This window comes from Photinus pyralis, unplaced genomic scaffold (genome assembly GCF_008802855.1).
Source record: "Photinus pyralis isolate 1611_PpyrPB1 unplaced genomic scaffold, Ppyr1.3 Ppyr1.4_LG4, whole genome shotgun sequence".
Lineage (NCBI taxonomy): Eukaryota > Metazoa > Arthropoda > Insecta > Coleoptera > Lampyridae > Photinus > Photinus pyralis.
Genome location: NW_022170511.1, coordinates 10,669,096 through 10,692,556, shown reverse-complemented (window position 1 = coordinate 10,692,556; position 23,461 = coordinate 10,669,096). Strand labels below are relative to the sequence as shown.

Below are 23,461 nucleotides of genomic sequence, written 5' to 3'. Positions count from 1 at the left end.
TATTACACCAATAAAAAACTTATTGTGTAGTTGGCCTTGTTAATTCCCTTTAAAACCTACGATGCCCTAATTATACCTAAGTACCTTATTGTTAACAGGCTGCGATCGGTTTACATTACATCTCATTGTGTACTCGAAAAAAGTTAATGGATTTTCGAATGAGCGAGGTAATCCATTTGCGTCTTATACAATATTTGAAGTTGTCATGCTGCCCCAACCCGACATGTACTTGTGATTTCGGAGCTATTGTCAACGGCACACCTGACACTCTTTCAGATACAGTTTGCTTTTTATACGTCCGATTTATGACCGATTTTCATTATAATATATGCGCCTCAAAAATATCGCGCCAAGGCGATTCTTGAATATAAATCGATTTCCGTTATTTTATTCAGCTCGAATTGTCTTTAGTGTAATACTTTTACCGATATAGATAAATTTCTCTTCGTATAGAGATGTAGCAAACATTTATAAAATGGTCGCGTTTATCGGAATGAATTATTCGGTCAATTTCCTGTTGTTTTAATGTTGATTGCACAATTTGGGAAGCGCGACACAGGATGAACATACAAAACTTTTACCTGATTGCACTAACGAGACATTCTGTGATAAAAGTGTCGTTTTTCCAGTACTTTTATTTACATTTCAACTGCCGGAAACAGACACTTTTGGGAAAACAGGATACAAATTGATTTTATCTGTTTCTTGTAATTTACCTCGTTGGTGATGCTATACTAAAAGAGACCATAACTTTTGAATTATATCGATACAAGTAGTAACGGAAGCTCCAAATATAATTTCTTACCTTTATATTTTCCTGACTTTGTGTTGTTTCGTCTAAAGGTGAAAGTTAGTTATCTTGTTTTTAGAGGAATCCAGAAGAACTAATCAGTTTTCCGTGAAAATCTTCGACGACAGAACAAAGGTCATGCTCTCATAAAGGACAATGGTTGGTTTTTTTTTCGTAAACTTATTGCAGCTTCGATTTGATACAGAATGTCAGACTATAGGTATAGGTACTTGAATAAGTAATACAACTTTTTTATTATACCTGAATCACAATCTCCGTTTTAAACACTCAAATGCGTGCGAAAAAGGGCCTTTAAAACACACGTGCTTTAAAGTTGCTAAGTAACGATACTTCAAGTATGACTTTTGAAACTGTCATCTGGATGAAATAAAAAATCCTCTTAGGTCGCTTTCTGTAAATGCAGAACATTTCTTTGGCTTTTGTACCTATCCTTTCGTTGAAGCTTTCACAAACGCGCGTAATTTAGGGTATGCTTCCAAATCTGTTCCACTTTTTAATCGCAACATTGCTTTAAAGTTTTGAATGAATGCACCAAAATATGATTTAAATACCTTTGACATTTCCTTCATATATGCTAGCATTATGGATGCATTTAAGACTGTATTCGTAAGTAACTTCCTATTCGTCTATGAAAACAACTTTTCATATTCTTTATAAAAGGCTTTAGGCTTTACTGGAGTTGGATTTTACACATACCAACGTTTGTTTAGATTTTACAACAATCGATTTAATGGGCGGTGTATTATCTTTTTCAACGGAAATCGTTTAATTCACAAAGACGATGATAAGCAAACGTCAAGTGACATTTCCATGGCAATCGTGAAATTACGAACACCCAGCCCACTTAATTAGACATGTATTCGAGTATAACGTCAATATGACTTCATTGTATTTCCTATATTTTTAGATTATACTGCAGGTATAATAAAAAATACTATAAGATACCTACACGTGTATAATTGGTCTTTAAAGCACTTGCAACGTTAAAGGCACTCCGCTTTGCGTCGTGCCCTTAAACTCGTTGCGCGTGCTTTAAAGACTTGTACCTTAATATACTATTTTAATCATGAAAATCTTTAAATATATATATATATATATATTATACTACGATATGGATTAGCGCGACAACCGAATATCAATTTTGTTTTTATTAGAAGTTATACTAAACTGTAAATTTTCGGGTCTCTTAAGGTAAACAAATAAGTACATTAAACAATCTTGTTTTGGGAAATGTTTTGATAACGAGGGTGTTGCTTTGGAGTACAGCTGTAGGCTAGTTTAGTAATCTACATTGTATAATGGTAAATCTGTTGGTGTGTAAGTTTTCGGAAGCATGTTGAACTCTGCATAAGGTATGAGTTAATTAAATTTCATCCGATCAAAACGACCAGGTGTGTCTTACACTTTAACACACAATTTCATGCTTCACAATTAAATACATAAATCTGAATAAACAATTTAAAAAAAAACGATAAAACCCAAACAAGCAAACAATACCCAATTACAAACAATTCTTAAAAGAAAAACAACACCGAGATACAATCAAATACAATAATTCGTAGATAATCCTCCAGACTTACACTAAATAAATTTAAATATTTTTTGGTGTTTAGACCGAAATTACGTTTACATGACGTTGTTTACACAACATTATGTATTGGATTTCTACTCTTTTTGAATCTTCGCCTCAGGAATGTGGGAAAGTAAATAAAACAATTTTTTTATTAACGAAACGGTTTTTATTCTTTTAAATGTTCCGCTGGAAGAAAATACATGTTGGTAAATAGGGATGCGATGGCTGATATAGATAAATGGACAACACATTCGATCCACAGTCTTCTACTCAACATCAAATTCAAACCGATCAAATAAACACCCTTAAGGGTCTTCTGTACCAACTGCACCCTATGTAAATTTCCATAAGAGCGCCCGCCATAAAAACTCAATTTTTTTGAATTTTTTTTTATTTTACAAATTTAAACCTTTATCTACAAAATCTTCAGACTATTTTTTTTAACAGTTGATAGCTGAATACTGAATGTTTAAAGATTAGATTTATTTATTTAATTATTTATTATCCCTCTCTTGTTCTGGGCCTTCAACAGGCTTGCGCCCAATTACAGAGTGACCCGCATAATGTTTTTTAGAGGTGCCTCTGCAGAAGGTCTTAAGTTGTTCTATACTACTCCGGTATTACGAATTAGGAACACTGCAGGAAAACCTAATTCGGAGTAGCCGGCAGAATGCTCGAAACTGGTCTAAGGTAATTCTCATCTCTGCCACAGATGAAAAATTCACCTCAACCCACGTTCGAACACCCGATCTCGGGATTTATAAAGTCAAACGCTCTACCACTGAACCATAAAGCCGGTAGATGTATTTCACCGATTATTGCGCTACTCTGCTTTATTTTTTTACTCTCGATCAAGACGATTTATGGAAAAAGTAAACCGACAGTTTTCTAGATGTTACTTCTAAACATTACCCCAAAAAATGAAATAATATTTTTTGTAAATAAATTATATATCTTGGCGGGAGGTAAATCATCAATTTGTGTGTAACAAATGGCGCCGCTGCACAGTGTCGGCGGGAACTAACTAAGGACCAAGACGGGAGCTGACAAAGTAAGAATATCATCTTGCCTCTCGCAACTATAATCATCAATACACTATAATGTAAAAAAGTTGCGCTTAGGTAAAGAAGACTCATAATGAACAGAGTCGTAAATAACTGCGCGATAAAAATAAAGTACACAGGGCCTTAAATTATCTTCCGCACACGCTGTCCACCTAGCTTCACGATGTCATAATGCAGGCACAAAGGCATGGCGTATCTCGCGCTTGATCGATGTTCTTCAGGGTAATAACTGCTTTCTTTTAATCTCTTCGTCAACCGACAATGCTTTATAAAGATGGTCTGACGCTGCAGATGTCAAACCTTCCAGTCGGTCATTCTTTTTGGAAAGAAATTGTCGCGGATTCTGGAGCAGCGGCGTTACGAACAGAAGCGCTGTTTTCTATTACAAATCGCGCTCTTACGTATATAGCTCCGTGTATGGTAAGATAAGAGCGGTAAACGCCAAATGGATAAAACGACTCCGTATATGAATAGTGTGTGACTCGGCTTTTAGGACAGGAATGGACTTTGTAACTTCCTTCTTGAAATAAAACTGTGACTGTTAAATTCGCAGCTTATACGCCAGATATCAACCGTTGTATGCGGATTACTAGCCGAAGTTTCGAAAACAATTCTAAAGTCCCCTCGTTACTAAATCTAAGAAGTCTCAAAACTCGAAACACCACCTTTTCCAAAAAACTCCATCGTCCTTGCAAAGGAAGTTTTCAAGTTGTAGTCAACATAATAAACAAACTAATGGGTCTGAATGATGGTTGATGATTATTTTTTTTCGCTCAGGAGACCATTAAACGAACACCGCAAATTTTAATTGTTGAATGTTTGCACGTGATGAAAGTTTTAATTTAAGTCTTTAAATTATTAATCGCGACCAGCATTAATTAATACCTGAATTCTTATTCAGTTACCTATTCTTGTTCTTGTTCTACTAATTTACACCCCTTTTGCTATTTTACTTGATTGGCATGCGTCATATTTCTTGAAATGAAATGCTTGTATTCCGTTTTCTTCTACCGTTCTACCATACATTTTTGCATAATCCATTCATTAATATCACTACGTCAATCAATCGTGGTGTTACGGTCAACTATCGAATATGAGACTTATCTATTCATTAATTTTGCTCGAATTAACACGCATTACATTTACCTGGAATTGACGTAGCACCAACTTATTTAAACATTCTAATCCGCAATCTCATGGAAATACCTTCGTTTACCTTACTCTACGCCTCTTTAATCTCCTTTTGCGTTAATTCGGTTTGCTTTAAACACACAGTTGTTATTTATTAACTTGCTTACTTTCGTCCACACGTCAGTCAAAGCACCATAATAAATTTTAGGTATGAGCTCTTTTTGCCGAAATGCAGAGGCATTTGGAAAATAGAAACACGCTTAGTTAGTAGTCCCTAAATAGTCCTTTATAAAAGTGGAAAGCTCTTATGATTATGGCATGTGAATTTAACTTTTCCTTAATGATCATGTACCCTACTTTCTTTATTCTACGAATATACATACCTACCGGTAACAATGGCAACGGTCGTTGCAACAGCCTGTTAACGAAGAATACACCACCATTATACTAATTAGTCCCGTTTCCTTTATATAAGACTCAATTTCATTAAAGTGCCGCATAATTAACCAAGTTGAAATTAAAAATTCGCTGTTTTTCATACCTGCTTTCAGACATATTAAAGTATTTATGAAACCTTTGCGTTACATGAGTAAACGTAGCTGCTAAAAACAAATGTTGGCAAATAATAAATTGCGAAAATGCATCTCTCCAATTTGAAAAGGAATGTAGGTTGTATAGGGTAACAAATTTTGTTTAGTTCGAGTACGAGTAATTGCTTATTTGTCAGGGCTTCTCGTTTCTCTCATTAAAGTTAATCCACAAGTTATCAATAAAATAAGACAATCCATTGGTGATATTCACGGATACGACCTACGCATTTTATAACACAAACATAACCTCTAACGTTTTAGTTTTTGTACTTTCGTTTGTACACTATTTTGAACTTTTATTACAGAGACTCTGTCTTCATCAACACTAGTAGGAGTTTCATCGATTAATTTCGAAGTAATGAAACAGAGTCGATCGGTTTTCTAAAAATGTATGCTCAAAGTCAATTTAACATTCCTGAAGAGCTCGACCCACGGAAGTTTATTCCGTGAACAGAGCTGCATAATTTTTATGAATGATAAGTGAATCCAAGTAAAAGATTTTTGTGGTCTTGGCTCATTAATTCTGAAGTTCATTGATACCATTTTTGCGTGGGTTAAATTTTATTAGCCTCCAGGAGTATTTAAATCCGTTTAATAGGTGTTGAATCCATTTGAGCTCTAGATTTAGACTCGAAACATTATCATGAGGAATTGAAATTGTATTTTATATTTGTTGCCCATAAATTACACCAACCGTGCCGCGACTTGGTGCCGGGTGGCAAATTCCACTTTAGGTCGCACACTGGAGACGCCGTTTCCTCCCCTCCCACCCTATGCTGCCATTCTCTCTTGTGCCACCGTACTGAGCGTTTTCATTTGTGTTTTAAGATGAGCAGTTTTGAGGTTGAGGATTTGCTTTTCCGCTTCCTTTGTGGCTGTGTGAGCTTTGTTCAGGTAAGTATTCTCTTTTCTCTTTTGTAATTTACTAAAGACTAAGTGGCGACTATCAGGTTTACTATCACTACTTTTACTTACTTGTAACAATGTCCAAAGAATTTGTTAATGGCTTTTGAAGAACTTTTGGATACCTTTAGCTCTGGTAAATATCTAAAAAAATGTCTGAAAAACCTCAAGACTACATTTCTTCCTGTGAAGAATCTATAAGAATCTGAATAATTTTTAAAAATATTTGATACACGACTGAAGAATTCTTCTGAACCTTTGAATGAAACGAGCCTTTAAAATTCTGACCACTTTCTGAGATATCCTGAAAAAACCGAAATTTTCCAAAATCGTGTTTTTTACTGAAGGTATTTAAGAAGATATTTTAAAATAAATTACGCACTTTATTATGACCACGTTTTTCCCTTTACAAGATGCTAGTTTAAAATTTCAAGTCTGACATTTCGTCTCCAGTTAACCATCAACTTTTTTTTCTTATGAAAGTCATTTTTACCTTTTGTGTCATTTAATTGAGCATTTTTTTTCTGATTTCAAAAATGTAAATATTACTATTTTTTGAATAAACGGCGCTATTCATTCGTAAAAACGCAAGAAACTACAGCTCGTTTATTCCTCGAAGAAACATGAGAATTTCAGTGTAAGTTCGCCTATTAGATGCCCAGTAAACAGTGGCCGATATTGGTGGGGATTTCCTCACTAAGATCAACCACCGGATTATTAAAATAACATTCTTCTAGAATTATGACAATTCCAAATGCCAATTTAATCGGAAATTGTTACTAATAATTGATATAAAATGAGCAGAATTCCCTCGTTTACTATTTAGTTTAGATAATGTACTTAGTAGTAAGAGTAAGAATTTTTATTTCTTAATGAACGATCACTTTTTAACAAATGCCATAATCCGAATACCATACAAATTTCAAGTAAATACTTGCGAAGTTAGCGTTTTACAGTGGTGCCCAAATATTCCTTGATAAACTAATAATTCTGTTCTTGCAGATATCGCATATAGTAAAAATTGGATGTGTGCCAACTTTCCTATTTATCAAATCTTTTTGAAGTTTCAATCACAGATGATGCTTCTAGTAAAGACAAGTATATCTTATATTGTAAACAGCAGATGTGCACATGCGCAGTGCCAACTTTCTTATTTATGAAGATATCTTTTCGATATTGTAACCATTGATGATTACAGTATCGAAAAAGACACCACTAATAGTAAAAATCGAATATGACATGTGCAAATGGGCAAAAATATGAATGCAAAATGATTATAAAAAAAAGAGTTTTTGTATGTTTAAACCGAAATTCTGTACAATTTTTTTGAACAGTTTCTGCACATTGGATGAAGCCTATGATTTATGCGTTTATCTTACAAAATGCCAGAATGAATCTGAATTTTGTGGCACAGTTTCCAAAGCTATAACCTAAGGAATACAAAAAGAACGAACTAAATATATTGAAAATCTAGGAACCTCGGACCGACAGACGGACGGACAGAGAAAGTGACTGTAACGGCGCTCCCAACTTCGTTAAGAAGTGCGCTAAAATCAGGGGTTGGAACCCATATGAAATATAGGTTCCGGTTCCGCACTATTTAGGTAGAATACCGGTACCGGTTCCGGGCCTGTGACCAGTAATTTTCGGTTCCGGTTTCGGTTCCAGTTTTTTTTCGGTTTTTAACGTTTCCGATACAAATAAATAAAATTATTATTAAAAACATAAATTATTATTAATTACAGAAAATAAATAATCCATACAATTAGAGTACATTGTTCTTTTGCATAAACATATTTTTTAAGTTTGATTGACACTAATTTTTAGCTTACGCGTCTGTGCCTGTCTTTTTCTACTTTCCTTCTCTTTAGCAGTAGTGTCAACTATTGCTTTCCTTATGCACTCTTCACCCTTCTTACTGTTTTTGATTCATTTTATGGGTACTGGTCACTAGAAAATATTTTATACTTTAGTATTAAGGTTAAGTTGGCCAGCTCTCAATAAAAGTGAGAATTTGGATTTTTGGCTTATGAAATTTCTTGCAAATTCCACAACAGAACGTAATTCAGAAGGTAGATTTTATTCTTGGCCATCAAGTCTATAAAGGATCAGTCACTGGCAGGGTCACTGGTGATGAGAAATGAAAGCGGATATGATACGTGTTCCAGAAAGTATGATAAATGCTGACTTAGATATTTACATTTTTGAAATCAGAAAAAAATTCTCTCTCAAACAACACAAAAAGTAAAAATGACTTCCATAAGAAAAAAACGTTGACTGGTGACGAAACGTCAAAATTGAAATTTAAAACTAGCATCTTGTAGAGGGAAAAAAGTGGCCATAATAATGTGTCATTTATTTCGAAATACCTTTTAAATAACTTCAGTAAAAAATAAAAACGATTTTGCACAATTTCGTTTTTTTCCGGATATCTCCGAAAGCAGTTGGATTTTTTCAGTTTCAAAACTGCATTTTGTCAAGTATCAAACAACTTTGCTAAATTTAAACTGTCTAGCTATCTCTTACAGTTTTCGAGATCCCCATGGTGACTCTCGAATTTGAATCAGCCTGTATAAGCAAATTGAATAATGTTAAATCTAAGAAATGTTTTAACACCAACACTTCAGAAGCAAATTTTAAGAGCAACAATATAACACGCGTTTCCCTCTCGCAAAGCGCAACGTGTCGACTCTGCCTACAAAAGAGAGGGTACCGAAAAATACCGGTTCTTTGGCACTTGTAATAACGGTACCGGTATCGGTTCCGGTTATCATAACTTTTTTAATAACGGTTCCGGTTCCAAGTCAGAGGTTTATAAATGCAATCGGTTCCCGTTCCGGTACCGGTTCTTTTCGGTTTCGGTTCCAACCCCTCTATAATCTCTATAAGTATAAAAGTTGACACTGCGTCGTTTGCGCATGGCAATTTTTATTGTTTGTGATATGTTCCCTTTAATAGAATCATCTATGGTTCAAATTTCAAAGAAATGTCCATAAATTTGAAAATTTCCAAAGCGCAGACTGACATGCGGACGGAAAGATAAGGCTGCACACAGCCCACCCAATTTAAACACAACATTGAGGTAGGAAAAGATCTATAATTTTACAGTCCCATTGCAAAAATTTAAATAAATGAATAGTGCAAGAAGTGGATGACAAACTCTAAGGTGTAATAAGAAAAACTAAAAGTGGCGTTACCCGATGCCTCACTTTTTCATCTGAAAATCCAAGGTGGTGGTGAGCATGTGAAGTAAATCAGCGCGTGTAAAAGAATTTCAAACATGAATTAAATTGGAAAACGCTCCCTTATGCAGTCACGTATTCGAATTGAACGATATGAGAAATTCTGATGTACTCAATTTACTGTCAAAGCTATACCGTCCTTGCTATAAATCATACAATTACAAAGTTAGAATAATCAAATAACGTTGTGTATAAGCTAACCAGTTGCCTTAATCTTACGTATTAAATGTCACGATCCTTAATTACAAGTAAACTAATTTTGTACGATCTTGAGACTTCCCGACAGTTCCCCAACGCTCAAAGATGGATGATCTATTTCTACTTTACATGTATAAGTTCCCGTGCTCTGTGGAGTAACGGAACCAATCGTTACTTTGTTGCCGTTAAGTGATAGGTCCTTCTATAAAGTTAAGTTACTAGTAAAACATTAAGAGGCATTTAGTAATTAATTACTTTCACCACAACACCATCGACATCCGTAATTGAAACCGGATTGATGAGATTCGAATCGTACTTATAAAATTGCTTGCCATCCTTGAGCCATGTTATTGACACGATCGGAAACTCTCCATGGTCAACGTTGCACTCAAACGTAACGCTCTCTCCGGAATAAGAAAACGACGACATCTTCAAGTGGCTTCCTGTAACTATAATTAGGTTACTAATATATTAAAATGGATTACAGTTTTAGTTATTTTGGGCTTAGGGGGTCTTGCGAATTTGCATATTTTGTTTGCTTAGTCGGAATTTATGCAAACTTCGTTCGCTAAACGTTTTCAAAACACGTCAATCACACATTTACATAGATTACAATTAAGTTGTTCATTTAACTATGGATTCGCGTATACTCTAGTTTCTAGGTACAAAATAGCCGAAAACATATCACGTACACTGTTAAATCTTAAATTCATTTAAAATTAACAATCTTCAATGTTTAGCATTAGTTTATACAATGCAATATAGGCGTAGGTATCTTAAAAATTCTACCAATTCATTTCGCGCTAGGCTCGAAGCTCTCGACCCGCATTGTATTGCTCGTGTCAATTCCCTAAGTCACTAAGATATTTGCGCCCAATTGAGAGCACGTTCTGAGTTGCTTTTATTACTTTTTCTGCAAACAATATTCTAGAATAGTGTACATTTACGGTCGAATCCGTCATGATTAGACCATTATGTTATAAACCAGCAAATGATTTTCATTGTGACGCCATTGATTTCCTGCAGAAATTGCGAGACGATATTTATGTCGTGAAAATCGTTTACAATGGATCTTCCATTTAGAAGATTGAAACATCTGGGCCGGCCATGTTAAAGCAAGCATTAGTGTGTCCTTCATTAAAAACATAGGCGCATACGGTAGGCTTTTAATAATCAAAATTTAAAAGGTTCTCGTGGAACGTGTTCAAATGAATGACTATTAATTGAATGGAAAACCTGACCTCATTTTAAACCCGACGGTGAATAAAACATACGCTTCGAAATAGAGAAATGATTAAATTTTAAGCAAGCACGATATGCATTAATTCGTCGAAAGTAATTTGTCGAAGAGTGGGCGTAATGTGTTGGGGGTTCATTCAAATATTGGAATGGCAAAAGGGATCCAATAAGTTGAATATTACCCGAGTTAATCACGTTTTTATACATTACACCAAGACGAATACGTTTGAATATGTCTTTGCATTAACCATCTTCATCTTAAACAGACAGTATCTAGTTTTTAAAATTCAAAATTTAAAATTCAATAATACCAGTAACTGATATCTGAAAATACTTTTAAACGATCTATTTTAGAAATTCCTACTACTATTTAATACCTTACAGTAACATGTAAACCATTGGTATTGTACGATTTCTATACCCATAAATTCTCGTAATACTATAGATCATGCATACAGAGAATTCGGCCATTCGACAAAAAAACAATATAAGAGAATGGATATTTTATTTTGTAGTGAAAGCGGGAGGACAGTCAAAGACACACGATCGAAGAGAGTGCAATATTGTTTGGCTCAGTTCGAATCTCATAGTACTTCCAAGCCATTTATTTTCATTTAACGATAATTAATTGAATTAAATACACAATAATTTCCACGTAGCTTTTATAAAGTTCACAAAACTTGCGTGTGGTCTAATTGTTTCCAATGAAATTGATAAATATAGCTACTGGAGGCGCAATTTGAGGACAAGACTTAATTAAAGTTAAGGTTAACGCAGTTGTGCTTTATTATTAATTATTAATATTTACCCTTTGCTAAAATACGTGTCCAGGTAACGTCAAATATTTGTAATTGGTAGTGAGTTTGCCGAAATATGCAAGTAACTAACGTAACCGATATTAAATTTAGCTGAAAGGATTAATCAATTCCTTTTGGTCGCCTCTTTTTGATTTTACTTTATATTTTATCATTTCATGAGCATAAATTGTGCTATTTTGGAGAAATTTGTTCTGGTTTAGGATAGTTGAAAAAGTTTACTGCGGCTGTCAGTGAGGTCAGAAGGGCGCTCATCTTGTGTGCCGTATCCATAATTTTCTGTACGTACTATCCCGTCGATTCACAATCCATCAAGCCAATTGAATTAAACTGTGGATACAGAGCGATTCCCTGCATCGAACTACTATATTTGGACGTAGGTACTGCACAAACAAAGAATTATTAACTTAATATTCGTTTTCCTCGCTTCTTTCGCCGTTTCAGCTTCGTGGGAGCTGATGCATAAATTTTTTTAATTTAAAAAATTTGGCTTGAAGGTGACTGATGACATTTTGAGATTCTACAACGAGATACGTAAAAATTTTTTGCAATGTCTGTTCAGAGTGCTCAATTTACTTGAAATTGATCATGAGGTGGAGTTAAAAAAAATTAAATCTTCATCGTGAAACACAAAACCAGTAAAATCTTATACAGTGAGTTTTTTTAAGTGAATATATCTACAGTGCCATTACCCCTATGACACACGCGTGTCGCAAACTGAACTAACCTTTATTTATAGCTCAGTGAAGTATTCCAACTCAACAGAATTTAACATTGTATTAGTTCATTTTAATGGGAATAATTCCAATATCTGATCAAAGTATCCTCCTTCATTTTCTAAGCAATACGCTAAACGATTATGGAATGCACATAGAAAAAGGGTTTAATTTATTGCATGCAGTATGCGACCCCCCTTAAAAAATTTGGTTTTGAATTTGTATTTTATTCAACATAGGAAAATGTATACATATACCGCTCCATAGCGAACGTGTACGAAAGTATGTCTGGAAATAAGAGCAATAACAACACGTCCATGTTCGATAGAATTGGGCATTTTCGTGAAAAAAATAAGTATGATCGTGGTATGGGGATTTTTAACTCAGTCCGAGTTAGACCATCAGCGAGCACGCACCATTTTTTGGTGCGTTGGAATTATTTTTGGTTTTTTCGTATTGGTGCGTGAAAATTACGACGGAGTTAGACTTTCAAAGAGTTGGTGTGTGAGAAGCATAACTACAATAAATCTAAATTGATTTTCGCGAGCGAGCACGTGCCAATTTGGGTACGCTAATCATTATTATTCTTGGTGTATTTCATGTAAATACAAAAGGTTGTGGTTTAACTTCAAGAGGGACTACGTATAAATATCGGTGAGTGAAAAAATGGCTCCGCAGTCGACATTTTTAGCTACGTTGCGATAATATCCTCTCGTATATGTGAAGATTTGCGATCTAAGTTCAAGAGTTTAACTTCTCGTAAAACATACTAAGTAGCGAGAACTCCTAAATTTCTAGTACGTGGTGGAGAAACATTTAAACATATTCGGAATTGTGACAAATTGCCATTTTATATACCGGGTGGTGACTTGAACAACGCGCCACAGGAATTTTTTTTTGTAAACCCCAGATCCGTTGTGAATTTTTAGCGTATTTTTGAAAAAAATACGCTATTATATTCGCTATTGCTGGCAGGCCTGCTGTCCGCGTGAGATCTCCATAACTACAATAGCTAGAGGATTCAAATTTTCACTAAAAGCTTTCTGCTATAGTGTAGATGTGCAGGCACTAGTCTATTTTGAGTTAGATTACTTGTAAGATCGATAATTGAAGAAAATAATTTCGATATGGGTTTCGGAGGTGCTATAATTTTACCGTTAGATATCGCTACCAGTATAAAAACTTATTATTTACTTTGTGATTTGTTTTACAAAATGAAGACGCACCGTCAATTGAAATTAAATAAAATTAATTATTTAACGCAGCCAAAATTACTCGTGAGATCGATAATTTTAAACTTCGCTAATAAAATACTGACCTGCATGACCAAAAATGCGCTTTAATCATGCATATGCTGATTTACAACTTGTTTAATAGCAGCGGCAGCTAACTCGGGTGCCTTTTTCACAGGGAAATTCCAATGAGCTGTTTCTTTTTGTTGATCAAATAATTCGACTATTTCATGCATTATATTGAGAGTTTCAGGTTGAACAACTTATCTCTCTAAACTCATGATTTAGGCTTTCTGAAATAACTTTTACATCAAGTTACATAATCTCATAATGTCGTAAATACAGCAATAACAAAAACCATAATGGTAAACGAAAATAACGGCATGCGTAAGCTGCCAAAATAGAATCATTATATCACGGGTTGGAAATACTCTAATTGAGTTTTTATTCAATGGTATCACGGCTCTCTGTTGGCCAGTCTGAATTATTTTGATTTGTTTATTTATTTCAATCAAAACTTAAACTGGCATAAGTCGGACGTCTTCAAGTCAAAACAACAGATGATATAATATTCTTGTATGATGCCTATTTCAGCACTAGGGAACACATCCTTCTAAACACTAAATGGAATGAAGCACTTTCGGTATTATATTTTGTTAATAAACAACGTTAGAATTCATAATATTTTAAATAAAAATCAAATCTACAGAAGAAGAAATTAAATTTAAACTTCAGCGTGTACTTTGAACTTAATTATTCGAAAGCCCATAAGTAATAATTGCGCTCACCTTCGACTACCACAGTTAATACCACAATTTCCAATAAAATAATCATGTTGGCCAACATTGCAATCAACTATGTCAGTAATCACCTTCAAAACTAATCAGTCTTTTCACATTGACCAGCTTTTTAAAGTTTACTTATTTCTGTGTGATGCAGATTAGCGAATTGCTTAATTTTTAATGATATCAACTGACTTAAAGGTTACAAGAAACAAAAACAAGTACAACGATATGACGTTTATCAATACTGTGTTTGTTAATGAACTACACTATATTTAGATCTTCGATATGTATTATTCTGTGCCAGAGAACAAAAGCGTAGCGAGAAGGCGACCGACGTCAAATTAATTTTTCCTACACAAGCCTAATTTTACCTTTCATCTCTTTGCGAGGGAAGGAAGGTATTTCAAGTAAACTTCGTTTATTTTGGTGAAAACCTTCTTCTTGAAGAGAGAAAACGAATTACTCTCGAGCTTTTTGTGATACTCGTGTACTTCGACGTTGAGCTGCTGTATTGCATACGTAATTTATAATGAAAACAAAAATAGTGCACTTTACCTACTTACACTCATAAGGGAAGATTGTTTAAATGCCTCGACACGTTTCGGTTTTTAATTTTTAATTGTTTCAGTAACGCCAAGATCCGTAAGTAAGGAGTAATACCTACAGCAAGCATAATTTCAATTTCTATGGGATTCCCCGTGAATCGTGAATTACATTATTTGTTACTTAATTACAGAAGCAGATGTTTACAAGTTAACGTTGTGTTATATAAGAGTTTCCTTAGTACGATTGGAACCAATACTCTACGCATGGCATACAGGGTGATTCAAAATTGAGTGCGAAGACTTTAAAGGCGTATTTACAAGTCAAAAATAAGAACTTTTCATTCGTTTTTCGTTTTCTAATACGGGGTGTAAAAGTTATTTTTTTTAAATCGGTTTTTTATAAATTATCATCCGATTTAAATAAACTTTGGTAAGCTTATTTGTCGTCATATGGGCCTTCCTTTGGTGGGAATAAAATAAATAAAAACCGATTAAAAAAAATTACACCCTGTATCTAGAAAACGAAGCAAGTTAGGACATACGCTTATATGAAAAAAATTTCTTACTTTAGCTGGTATACATACGCCCTTAAAATCTTTGTACTCAATTTTGAATCACCCTGTATATTTTCCATTTATACATCACGTTTCTGGTGACACTCCGCTATGCTACCAGCATCAACAATAAAAGGTCATTTTATGCACCCATTCTGGAAATTCTTGTACCAACTTTGAGTTACTGAAAACTGTCATACAACAGTGGTACAAAACAGATCGAAAGAGCAAAGGATGTTTGATGAATAACATAATAACAAGCAAACTAAACAAGTGGACATTCATGACAGAGAGAATATTATTAATAGAGCTGGAGCTAGAGAAAAAGGAAATGATATTGATTACTTTTGATCCAAAGAAATATGAGAGGACTGGTGAAAGATGTAAGAGGTGCAGAAATATGCCATTACCTAGTGGAAGCTAACATTTATCAAAAGGAGCATCAAAAACCGGGAACTACAAAACAAGTAGAGTAAAGTTATCAAATCGTACAGGCTAAGGGCCAGGGTGTGTTCTCCTTCTAGTTTCATAAGTTCATTTCCTTTTTTATGCGATTCTGTTATTGCCAAAATGTCTCTCCTTCTCAAATTCTTGTGCCAGTTCCACTTCTTTCCCATTTAGGTTTCTGACGTTCGAAGTACCCAGTTTCCACACTGCTTTATTCGGTTTTATTGGTTTTCCTTTATCGTTATCCATTTCCGTCGCCAAAGTCTTTATCGTTTATTTGTCTGTAGTTACTAATTTGGTTAACTTTTTGGGCCTTCTACAAGCGTTTCCTGTTTGTTGTGCCAATTCCAAGTGTGCCCATTGACTATTACTATAACCTTGTGTCCCTTCCTTTTTTCTTCCCTAACAATATTCCTAATTTCTGCTTTGATTTTTCTCTCTTCTTCCGTTAAATCGTTATCCACATAGAACTCAGTAGGTACCTTTGAGATTCTTTTTCTTGGACATTACCTTCATCTTCTCCTCTCAGTTCTCCAGCTTAACCATCATTAGCCATTCCACATCCCTGTCTCCAATTTTTTGCACATCTTGGGTTTCTACGTCCACCCTTATTATCACCCTAATAAAGTTCTCTGCCTCTCTGATGTTTGTTAAACAACCTCCTTTCTTTAATTATGATTAAATGATCATAAAAACATCGATATGTCGATCATGATATTGAAGTCTGCAAATTCGGTAAAGATGTACTCGTAGATTGTTACATGACTGTGGGTGGTGGGAAAATGCTATTTAAGTAGAGTTCTATTACAATCAATGAGCATTATTCCAAGTGTCATAATATCGACTTATAAATCGTTAATTTTTTTGTTATTTGCGACATTTTCAATTAACTACATGCGAAAATAGATCACTCACTAGTAGGCGGGGGACACTTTGTCTCCAGAAGGCCCAATCTTCAAATGAGTATAACTTTTGTTTGAAAAGTGATTTTAAAAAACTGTTCGACAATTTTGTTCCTTAACTCATCAAGTATGTACACAACGAATGTCGTGGAATTCTCTCCATTTTCGTTGTCCAACCAAGAATTGCAGTTGAGTTTTTTTTTCGATTTTTTTAATAACTGCTTTCATATTCGTGATTTTCATGTTCAAAAACCCCCCGAAACCAAATTTCGTCGAAATCAGAATTTTTTTTCAGGGGTGCGCCCTTTCGTGGTAGGAATTTTGAAACATTTTTTGCAAAATCGGAAAAGGTATACCCGAAAACCTATTCAAAGCCGTGCCACTAGTCTTTCTAACTCTATGGCTGCTGAGAAAAAAATTAACCACCCCTTTTGTGGGGGTGGCTCCCAAACGAAACACGTTGGACCCTGTGTTTATTTGGAAAAAGTGCAGATTGTTTTAATCTCCTCTGCCACCCAAATTTTTTTTAGATATTATGTGTAATACCCTATATACCTATTTATAGATATAGCGGAATTTAAATACATGTGTGCAGGCGATCCTATTACCCATTAAAGTAACCGTACGTCTACCTTAATTAGTAAAGAATCCTTCAATACCGATTAAACTTATTCAGTGACATATAGTGTTGTCTTTAGACTGAAAAAGAAGTAAAATTAATACCTAATGAGTAAATAAGAACACTCTTGCACTTCTATCGCGCAAAAAATTCACAAACCTCGCAATTCTTGCAACTATCGGAAGGTGTTGAAACAAACACACTATTACATAATATAATGAACAAGATTTATTATGACGTTAAAAAAATAAGAATAGCTAACACAAAGTTCACAGATTTGCTATATCCATAATGTTGTTCGTGGAGAAATCAAGTTTTCGTTAATTATTTCTTTCAATCGATCGCTTGTGCGTGGTATTTTGATTATAAGAGCTCTGGTATATCCAGGTACATTTTTTTGGTATGCATGAAATGGACGAACAGACATAACGAGATTCGAACGATTAAAACGAACATTTGTTAAGGTCGAACAGAGACAGATACAGAGACCTCTCGCGCGAAACGTGATGTCTACAATCACTTTAACGAAAACATATTTGCTGGCAAAATCCTTTATTCAAAATCCTTACAATATCCTACCATTAACAAATTCACGTTTGGTAGCTTTCGGAGAAAAGCTCATTTTACTGTTTTAAATCTTGGGAATTATTTTCAAAAATAGCCGATCTAATCAATGTTGAATCATCATGCATGTAATTAGATTTTACGACCACCACAAACAACTATGTAAATACCTTCTTTGTTTCAGGTAAGCTGTAATTATTCTACTACCAGTATTGAAGTTGTAGTGTACTTAACCCCCAGGTTCTACGCTAACTTCACACTACAAGAACACGGAAATAATGTCAACCCGGCAAAGTTTAAAAATGGCCACCCGAATGACTATTCCCTCCAAAACTAAACAAGATCTCGCTTAAATTTGAAAAGTGGCACGTGATCAAACATCTAAGGCAGGGCCCCTTTACGTTTGTTGTATGCAACGCTTTGACCTGAAGCACAGTAGGGAAGGAACTTAAAATAAAACACTCAAATTGTAAAAAGTTTGTTTAATAATGATCGCAATTATTAAGATTGTGAAAGCTGGGAAATTTAAGTCGAAATAAATTACATTCCAAAAATAAGGTTTGAAAATGGTAGTTCACCGAATAAAAATAGAAATAGGCTGGGAAAAAAAGAACTTACCAATAAAAAACCGGCCGTCAAATTAATATCAAGTTGTGTTGTAAAATTAATTGTTTGTAATGATGTGAATGCGTAACATAAAATTATTACATCACAAAGAGTAGCAGGTAAACTTCAAGAGGTAACATACGTTCAAAACAAGTTTTGGGAATTATGGGTCAGGTATGCAGGTACCAAGATTCTAAGAAAAGGTGAAATACACAGAATGTGACTCATCTTTCATGTAATAAAGTCCTTTTGTTAAAAGAAAGATGGAAAATTACATGGCCTTGTAGGCAAATTTAACTAAAAACAAGATATGTGGAAATTATTGAATCGCGCATAGATTCTAAACTGAAGAGCTTTGATTAGCGTAATCCCGCTCCTGCAAGATAGGTAACCCGCCCCTGGTTTCGGGGTTTCGAGCCTACAGTTGAATGTCGAAGATAATCACGGAATTAGGTGTCGTAGCTCAATTTTGACGACAGTTTTTACCACTCCCGTGACGGCTTCATTCACGGAGAAAAATGTTTAGTAACAAACAAGTCAGTATATACATCAAACGAATCCGTAATTTCCATATATTAAAATAAAATTATCAAACTTGTATGAATGTTACTTCAGGGACAAGACCAAGTAATCAACATCAATAAACATAAATTAAGCAAGCATTACACCAAAAACGTAAACAATTACAAACAAAAAGGGTAACGGTATTAAACATGTCATTCTTCATTGCGGTTAAACCAAGTAAATCTCAAAAACAAAGATTGAAACACACAGAAAATATAAAATGCGGCATACAAAACACAAATACGATATAAAGAAATGCAAAAATTACTACCTGCATTAAATAACAACAAACATTTATGGAGCGACGCGTAGGTACGCGACCGCCATTCAAGACAAGATGACAAACGTAATCCGTTCGTGCTTTTTAGATGGGACAGGCAGCTTTTCCCACCTAGAAATTGCATGGTTGCCAACTCTCAAAAATGTATGTATCGTCGTAAGTTGTATATACAGGGTGGAAGCTCTCAAAATTGATGAAGAAATAGAGACCAAGGGTTTTGTGTAAGTTAACCACATTATATAGCACTACTGAAGTAAACCATAACTTGATTGTTTAGAATAATAGAGCCTTTTTGGCTTAAGAAAATTGGCTCGTTGTTAATAATGCCAGTAAGAGAAGTAGATAAAAAAAAATGTAGGGAGGCTTTATTCGTTTGTATGGCCATGGAATTGCCATTAAATTTAAAGCAGGTAATGTATAGTGACTTTTTTGGAGCCCTTTTGTTTATCGATCGGAAACTTTTTGAAATCCAAGGTTGATAGTTCACCAATTATCTGTATGTTTCATGTGACCGACACAGCAAAATTATTATGTACCAATATTAAGAAAGCCCAAACGCAAACGTGCTGAAGGTAACCAATAGTAGTCAAATTGCGCATTCTGACTAACCTAAACATGTTCATGAGAGCCTTTCTCTTTCGAATGAAATTTATTCATTATCTTCTTGTTTGACTAAGGAAACATCGTGATTATTCTCAAGCAGAGTAAACATCGGTAAGTATTTAAACTGCTGCTCATTCCTTTATTTTCTTCGTATCTCCACTCGAGCATAAGCAGACCGTCGAACCCAGATCGCTTCCATTACATGCCGTTTTCCATATAACATTTACATTTAAATTGTTTCTGAATAGTATCGTTCATAATAAATAAATATATTGTTACCATTATAATGTCCGATGGAACGAACCTACCTGGTTGCTATTCTTTATAGGGGCTTTATGTTATGGATTCCGAGACCAAAAGCGTACTACATTCCAGTAAATTATGTAATGGCACGATCATTTCAAAGATTTCAAATGCCTTGAATTTTATCCGCATTAGCACAGGTTTAAATATGAAATCCTCCAATATCTCACATGACATCAAATTGCGACAAAATGAAAATGAGTATTTCCGTAACTGTATATTTTAATTGTGTAAAAATAAAACTTGGATATGCAATACTCTCATGCCGAATAAAAATTTAAGATTATGTAAGCCAGAATTCAGAGAAATAGTTAGAAATGGGATCGCCTTTTGCATTTCTATACTTCTTTTGTGAACGAAAAATAAGTACATACTTGATTGGTTAAGCAGATACGTTTGGATTCTCCTTAGTTACGTCGCATAATATACGAAGCATATCTTTCCTATCCAAAATTGAAGTAAGCCTGGCGACGTCCTGTTTCCACTTCAGATTTCCCTTAAGACATTTCTCTTGTTCCCTGTTTTCCTTCGATACAATCATACGCTATGTTGTACGCTCTTTTATAATAAAAATGCGTGTTATCGATGGAAATCATCACCATTTCCAATTTGCAAAATGTTACGTTTATTTTGCCTTTGGAGGCATTGATTTTAAATTTCATATATTTTCTTTCCATTCTATAGGGCTTCTGTGCTTATCGTCCAATGAAGAATGTAAGAATTTGACTTACCTATACCTTATATTATAAACATACACAGGTAGGTATTATTTTTTCCACGAGAGATGCGCTCTGCGTCATCATATACAATTGTGTGAAGAAAGGGTGTACCAGTCCAATTATTTCCGTAATGATGTTTATCCTAAAAATTCGGAATGGAATACAACTAGACAGTCTGTACAACTAGATATAATGTTTATGTCAATGTTTTTCTTGATCACATAAAATAAATTTTAAAAAAATAATTGTATTTTCTGGTATTAGGATACTACGGACTCCTCTTGTTAAATCCTTGCCTAATGAATATTTATTTACAAACGGTTTTTATCCCCTTAAATGCCCCACTGGAACAAAATACACGTTAGTAAATGAGTATGCGACAGATAAATATAAAAAGAGGGAACGCATTGATTCAACCTCAAGTAATTTCCGTTTTCCATTTAAACTTTCTTCCGTTAACATCAAATTCCTCTAAAAAGAGTGAAGCATATAGTCATCTTAACCAAAAACCTGAGCTTTCTACAAATAGTAATATATAATTATCAAATTTCGGCTACGCTTATCTTTCATTTAAATAACTTTGGCAGTGGCCGTCAAAAACTTGTCAACGTTGCCGTAATCACTAACATCGGGGTCTACACTCAACAAAGCATTCCGGCGTCGCAAAAAATATTTAGAAGCAAGTAAGGAATGCGATTCTTTGCACTTGCAATCAATTGCACGAAAACCGACTACCGCATTATATGATTTACAGTAGGCGTAGCTTGCGTTTGGTAGACAGTCTTCCTGGCAATAAAATATCTCTTTTAATATTCTCTTTAACTGGGAAAGCTTTCAAAAGGTGATCTGATGCTGAATATGCCAAATTTTCCCTTTGGAAGATGATCGGAGCTGCCAACATCTTTTAGGCAAAATAAAAATCGAGGTAACTGCCATACAGCTGCCTTGTTCTATTGCGAATTGTGTTTTTTTGCGCTTTGCGTATAAGATAAGAACGGTAAACGCCGAATCAATAAGATGATGCCGCATATGAATAACCTCACTAAGGTTCCAAATGAACTTATGGCCTTACCTGTGACCTATAACTTAAAATACGGAGAGTTAGCCTGCGTATTAAAGTTAGATAAACACGAGGGTTGTTCGTAAATTAAGGTGTCCAATACCTTTTCCCCTTAATGCACTTTTGGAATCGATCCGAACACTTTTTCATACCTCTGTTGCACCACTTTCCCGCCGACCCCCGCAGGGAGATCGTTGTCATGGTGCAAACGCATCCCTCATGTTGGCCGACCCTTCAAAGACGTCCCCTAACTGTTCGGAAATCTGTCGCACAGTTATACGCCGATTCGCAAGCAAAATGTCCTCAATTTTCGTCACTGTCTCCTCTGAAACTGAGGAACGCCGCCTCGTGCACGTGTGTACGGCCTTCTGCGAACTTCCTGAATCACTTACCAATTGTTTACGCACTTTAAGCACTTTTCTCTATACACATCTGTCAGCTGGTGATAGATTTCAATAGGGGTTGACCTCTCAAACCACAGAAATCTACTCGCAAACTGCAATTCACACTGGAAAAGGAAAGGGGAATTGGCCACGGCTAGTCAGGGGAAACGGGTAGTCCACTGAAACAACCACCGAGGTTTTTCCCAAAGCTCATATAAGTTTTGGACGCCAAAAAGTAATTAAAAATAAAATCAGAATACAAGTTTTGTGAATCCTCGGGCACTAGTGAGTATAAACACTTTTGTCGTGGCAAAGAATCTACAGATACACAAAGGATATGTTTTGCTGGTTCAAAATCGTGTATATTGTTCGACGATTACAAATCAAAATCATACAATCCACATTCTCTTTCCACAAAAATAAAATAAATTGAACTGCGCAAGGCAAGGGAAAACCAAATAAATTTAAAGTTTTGTACATAGTCGGCCCCCTTGAAATATTTAACATAGGTAAGTATTTCAACTAAATATTATTCAAAACTTAACCAATTGTTGTCATTACTAAGTTGCCGCTACAAATGGCATCACAAAAAAATATTAATGTACATACAGTCAACAAAAAAAAAAATTCCAAAACATCAAGCTACTATTAACACTTGACAGCTCGTTAATTTGTTGGTAACACACACAATCGCACTGATGGTCGTTTTACTTCACCATGTGACGTCTTAATTGTTGCCGCACGCACAACGTTATCTGGACCAGGATGGACTTTCGTGACACGACCCAATTTCCAATGACGTGACGGAGCGTTGTCTTCTTGAAGAAGCACAAGTTGACCAACGGTAAGAGTCGTATCTCCTGGAATTTTTCATTTTTGACGCCTTTGGAGCTCTTGGACATAATCTCGACTCCACTTCTTCCAAAACTGCTGCCGCAACTGCTGAATACGTTGCCAACGAGACAGACGATTGGGCTTTTCTTCGCTTAAATCAAGTTCTGGTAAAGCACGCA

At 35.0% G+C, this 23,461-nt stretch overlaps 1 protein-coding gene across 2 annotated transcripts; it reads right to left on the bottom strand.

Moving 5' to 3' along the window:
• Positions 1-9,149: 9,149 nt before the first annotated feature.
• Positions 9,150-14,482, bottom strand: LOC116169554. 2 transcript variants are annotated; one of them, XM_031485671.1, is made up of 3 exons: positions 14,303-14,482; positions 9,768-9,955; positions 9,150-9,714 (listed from the first exon to the last, which is right to left on the bottom strand). In XM_031485671.1, exons 1-3 carry the CDS (start codon positions 14,358-14,360, stop codon positions 9,568-9,570), a joined length of 393 nt encoding a protein of 130 aa, XP_031341531.1. In that variant the 5' UTR covers positions 14,361-14,482; the 3' UTR covers positions 9,150-9,567. The 2 variants fall into 2 exon arrangements, with proteins under 2 accessions (XP_031341531.1, XP_031341530.1); XM_031485670.1 differs by having other exon boundaries at positions 9,768-9,961; positions 14,303-14,476.
• Positions 14,483-23,461: the final 8,979 nt, after the last annotated feature.

Excerpts from the sequence above, each read along its gene's own strand:
- LOC116169554 (XM_031485670.1), bottom strand. The coding sequence starts at position 14,360 with ATGTTGGCCAACATGATTATTTTATTGGAAATTGTGGTATTAACTGTG. Across the intron at positions 9,962-14,302 it reads ATTAACTGTGGTAGTCGAAG|TTACAGGAAGCCACTTGAAG; the intron begins GTGAGCGCAATT and ends ACCTAATTATAG. Across the intron at positions 9,715-9,767 it reads TCGATGGTGTTGTGGTGAAA|AAGGACCTATCACTTAACGG; the intron begins GTAATTAATTAC and ends TTAACTTTATAG.